The 5,328-nt window shown below is 45.0% G+C and overlaps 1 protein-coding gene across 1 annotated transcript in view; it reads left to right on the top strand.

Annotated features, from left to right (window-relative positions):
* LOC106821115 (unconventional myosin-XVIIIa-like) overlaps positions 1-1,965 on the top strand; it is an 81,647-nt gene extending 79,682 nt beyond the window's left edge. The window contains exons 24-26 of the mRNA XM_014825790.1: positions 751-936; positions 1,694-1,833; positions 1,953-1,965. Of these exons, the coding sequence (XP_014681276.1) occupies positions 751-936; positions 1,694-1,833; positions 1,953-1,965 (339 nt within the window). The remainder of the gene's footprint in view (positions 1-750; positions 937-1,693; positions 1,834-1,952) is intronic.
* Positions 1,966-5,328: the final 3,363 nt, after the last annotated feature.

The raw sequence follows: 5,328 nt of genomic DNA, 5'->3' as shown, positions 1-5,328 counted from the left end.
ACACACGATCCGCATCAGAAAGAAAAGAGAAGCTGACTGGATCCACAACAACAATATTTTTATTATGGCCTGACTTATCCGCTGCCCGCCTGTGCGCGTACATGCGGTCGATATGGGGGGGGGGGTTTGTTCGGTGTTAGGGAGCGAAAGGGTGGCAGTAGTGTGTCTGCTCATTTATCGATGGCGGTGGCTTTGTTTGTGCAGCCGAGTGCTGGCGTCACTCCGTTGATTTCTGTTCGGTTGTCAGAAACACATTTTTCGCGAAGGATCAAATGTACTCGTGCATTCGTACTGCTAATAGTGAATATCTAGTCACTATTAATTGATTTTTACTAACTACACACCTTTATATGGTATATCGTATATAATATTATATAGCTTATAGTACAGCGTAGTATATAGTCGATAGTATGTATGTAGAATAGTAGAATAGTGAGTAGTGTAAGTAGTAAGACTAAACGGTAACTCAAACCAAGTGGGTACAAAGTCTAGAAGTATAGAATATAATAGCAATATTATATGGAGAATATGGAGTATACAGAAAATCAAGTGGAATATTTAGTAAGTAGTGTATTTGTAAATGGTACATAGCTTAGAAGTAATGTAATATATATAGTAAGTAGTATATAATAGCAATAGTATGTGGAGAATCATTAGCATCATTGTCCATGGATTGCCGCATGACGTGTAATGTTGAGACAGACAACAGAGAGATGTTTGACAGTTGAACAATCTGTTTTCGCTTGCTAGACGACCATCTGTCGGCTGAAGGAAGTGATCGACCACTTCCAAGCGGAGAAGGAGAACGGGCGAGGGACCGAGCAGAAGGCGCAGGAGGAGGTGAAGAAGCTGCAGAGAGAGCTGCGAGAACTGAAGGAGGAGTACGCCAACCTGAACAGGAAGGAATCCGAGGCTTCACAGAGGAAGCACGACTTGGTAAGTGGTGGTGCCAGGGGGAGGGGATCCTATTTTACCATCAAACAAAGCCCACAGCGACGGCTCAATGGTAGAGTGCTCGCCTCGCATGTGGAAGGTCGGGGGTTCAAGTCCCGGCCGGGTCATACCAAAGACTTGAAAAATGGTGCACACGGCTTCTGTGCTTAGCATTCAGCAAATAGAGATAGAGTATGGCAAGTTTAACTCGCAGTGCTACCAGTGGACTAACCCCCTACTGTAGCATTTACTGTGAAAGCAGCTGCGGGGCCTCAGGGTTACTGAAACGGAGATAGGCACCGCCCTATGCGCCATATAGGCGCGGGAAGGATTTAATTTAACTTAATTAAAGCCAAGTGGTATCATTATCCCCCTTATTTGTTGTGGTGTCTAGAAAATCTGTCCGAATTCGACGGCAACAAACTGCCGTGGCTGCTTTACTTGGTTTGGCTCTATGCCAATTCCTATTAATTCCATGTTGTATATGTAACCTTATCCCGTTCTTGCATAAAAAGTGTCGATGACGGTTGGCTAAGGTTGTTGTTTTGCACCTACATTTTATGAAACGTTTTCCCTTGACACCTCCCTCCCATGGTGTCCTAAAATTTATAATTTAGCCCAAAACAAAACTGCAAGGCCATATGAATTCAAATATGAAACACATTGGCTTACACAGTGTTGTAAAACAAGAAAGAAGGTTTAGTAGCCGGGCAGCGGACCTGGATGTCACAGCACCGTGTGCATTGCTGTTAATTCACAGGAGCTAAGCATGGAGACGGCTGAGGCGACAACTGAACAGCTGCAGAGTGACCTTCGATTGGCCTTCAAGAGAATAGATGACCTACAGAATGCGCTCGAAGACGAGATAATGACCGATAGCGATCTAGGTGGCAATGACAGGTATGCACCCACAGGTCATGACCGACGACGCGGGATCCAAAATAATAATACAGATATTATAATAGTAATGAAAGAAATGTCAAAAAATGAACCATAAATAAGGGGTTTACTCGATTTAGATGGCATAGTTAGTTTTGGTATTGTTTTTATTGCGGTTGTCGTCGTTGTCGGTAGCCATGTTGTTGTTGTTGTTTTTGTAATTGCAATTAAAACTCGGCTCGATTGCACGTGCTTGCAGTGTCGGAGACAGTAGCGAATCAGAAGACATTGATGAATTCCTGTTGCATCACAACATGTCTCCCATCAAGAGAGATCGACCGGTACGTATGCTTCTCTCCCTACCAACAGCATGTGCATCACTGCATGCACTACTAAGTACTATGCATCAATTACCGTCTAGTTTATAATGGTAGCATGTGTGTATTTGTATGTAGGATTGTTATATTATAAGGATCTGTCTCTCTAGCACGTGATATAGGATTAACGTGCTAATAGGCAACTTGCTTGTGTCTGTCTTTTATGGTGTATGCCTCTCTTGCTGCTCATTCTCTTTCTCGTTTACTCCTGTGTTTTATTCCATCTTATATTGCATCACTATGATTCTGTCATCTTGCATTGGGTTTTTTGTTTTTGTCCTCTGCTGGATTTTGCCTATATTTGGCACACCTACCTTCCAAACCTATTCTATCCTCGCTGTCTCCATCAAGCGATGAATTCTACTAAGAGTGCATGTCTGAGTATTTAACCTAACAAGGTACGCATATAACCAATCTAAGGTTGCAACTGCAATCACTGCAACCAATTGTGCGCAGGGCCGTAGCCAGAGGTAAATTTTGTAGGAATCAAAAGTTGTGAGTTAAAGAACAAGGAGCGAAGCGAGCCAATAGGGCGTGGGATATGGGGCCCGCTTAAGGGTTCCAGAAGCCAACGGTTATATGGTGCTCTGTGGTGCATTCTCTGCATATATTACAGAATTTATATCACTCACAGTGTATCTGTTTGTCATTGTCATCAAATTAATTCTCACGATCAATTTGTCTTGATATTTTTGTTTCTTAGTTCATGTAATAGGGATTTAATTTTGGTTTCTCGTAATTTTTTTTTGGAGAAATTTTGTAGGAGGCATTTGCCTCCTATTGCCTAATGATAGCTACGGCCCTGAATTTGTGCGTAGATTTCCTACTGCGTCCTCGCTGTCCGGTCCCTCACCCTGCAACAGGGGAAAACTGCCTAATGATATAAGATCAACCCACCATCGATGCTAAGACTACTCCCCGCGCACGTCCCTCACGCTAACGAGGCTTATGTGAATACCCACCATATAAAGGAATGAACCTTACGCCAAGACGCATTTTCTTGGAAGCATCCTGGCTTTTGTTCAGATCTATCACAGTCTGGGGCTAGTGATAGTGGCGCTACCCCAACTTGCTCTCTAACGATAAGAATGCAATCTTTTCTATGACAGACCCACACTAACAACGCAACCGTGCACCGCAAAATTCAGCTGATTTATCTCTATTGCTCAGCTCATTTTTCTTCAACGTAGACATGCTAGAGGTTCCATCAGTGCAACGCCATCCTAGTTCTCCCAGTTCCAAAATCCAGCACCCAGTTCATTCTGAGTACCACATTAACTGCTTACGCTTTTGCTAACCGTGGTGATTTAGTATGAACAGTTTCCCGAAAATCTTGTCGTACTGCACCCCTCGGCCCCTCCCCTCATGCTCTGTAATCTAAACAGCTCTCTCCTCGGCAATTCGTCAAAGCGAAATGGTTGTGCGCTTCACTCGTCGCCACTCCTGGGAAGCACCTGCAGTCGATCGGTCTGCTCCTTTATACCCCCCGACGTCGCACGAACACCACACACACCCCGTCTGCCAGAAGAATGCAATGGCCTACGCTAGATACAGTCATACTTGCCGCGGTATATTGTCGATAAAATAACAACCGTTATGAATGCACAATACAGTATTTATTCCATGCAGTTTTGGCAGCAATTTCACACATGGGCGAACTATAGCATGTATGCCTGTGGTGACCTTCAATCACAACTCACTCTTGCAATGCTTGAACATATTCTGCACTGGGTTTTTGTGGCACTAAATCCATCGATTAGCCCTGTGGGGAGTGCCGTGGACTCTGAATCGCTCACCGCTCTACAGGTCTGTAGATAGCAGGCTGGGCAGCCTTGCGAACACGTTGTCAAGGCAGAAGTCTAACATCATCCCTACTGCGCAGCCCCCCCACCCCCCACCCCAGGCACCTACCCCAACCCCCCCAGAGAACTCCAGCGAAATGCTCGGCGTAGGTATACGATTGCGAGGAGCAGCGGACAAGCCCCGTCCACGCGTCAGCAGGAAACACGCAGCATGGGCAGGAGTGCGTCTGCTGGCTAGCAGATAGCTCGGCCTATCAAGACAGCGCAAGCACAATTAAACAAAATCTTATTTAGACCCTACAACCCTCACCCGACGCCCGCAGCGAATGAACAAGATCTTCGCGGTAAGGTAGGTGGTAGGCGCCTTCTTTTTATTACGGGGGGGGGGTCTTTTACAAAATTCAGCATGGTGTCTACATGCTCGGGTGTGCTTGTGTGGATACAGATTTATATATGTATCAGTAATACAATTTGTAATAAAAAAAGAGAATGGGAAAGATCAATAAAAATGTTTGAGTCGGGCCCCTTTTTTGGGGGGTCGGTCGAGTGGGGCAAACAACAATATTTTTATTTGGCCCCTCCAAACATCTGAGTAGTTAACCTCCCCGCCTCAGCCTAACATCTATACACTGTATACGCATACAAGTGCTTGTCATCTTGTAAATTGGTATCCGTATCCAAAACAATAGTCTCCTCAATAAACCAACAACTACATACAGGACCGCCTCAAAGCCATTATATGCACACCCCACACCCAATACTAATCAAGCAACCAATAATAACACGCTTGGCAAAGTTCACATTAGCTCACAGACTTAATCGTACAAGTTACTTCGTTGCATGCTACACTCCCCCCGCTCGGCAAACAAAGCATCGAACACTACAACGAAACTCGCGAGTTTGTATTTGGTAGCCGCCCATACTCTCGTTATTCTTTTCGCCAGACAAATTCCCTAGCATCCACTTCTTCACAATCTTCTGTCTGCTACAGTTATGTAGCATACTTGCTCCACCATATAAGAAGGCTAATCACCTCAACTCCGCCCTCCCCACGCCTAGCTCTTCGCTTCTATTAATCAGCACAAACTCTGCGTTGGATTGTCCTCTGTGACTCTTCAGAAACAGCATACTAATGCCCTCTTTAGCAGTAGAGTTTTTTCAGAGGCGTCAAACAATCCTGGTCTACCGCTCTCTGCAAGTTCACAAGACGTCTGTGAAGAAACAGCGCCACATCAGTGACACTGGGCCAATGACAACATGATCACACCCACAAACGGTGTTACGTCCGGCGCACACGTGAGTTATTTTAACTCAAGTAAAATGAGCGCACGGTAGGA

This window comes from Priapulus caudatus, unplaced genomic scaffold, assembly GCF_000485595.1.
Source record: "Priapulus caudatus unplaced genomic scaffold, Priapulus_caudatus-5.0.1 Scaffold59, whole genome shotgun sequence".
NCBI classification, from domain to species: domain Eukaryota; kingdom Metazoa; phylum Priapulida; class Priapulimorpha; order Priapulimorphida; family Priapulidae; genus Priapulus; species Priapulus caudatus.
The sequence above is the reverse complement of the archived record's forward strand: the minus strand, read 5'-3'. Positions and strand labels throughout refer to the sequence as shown.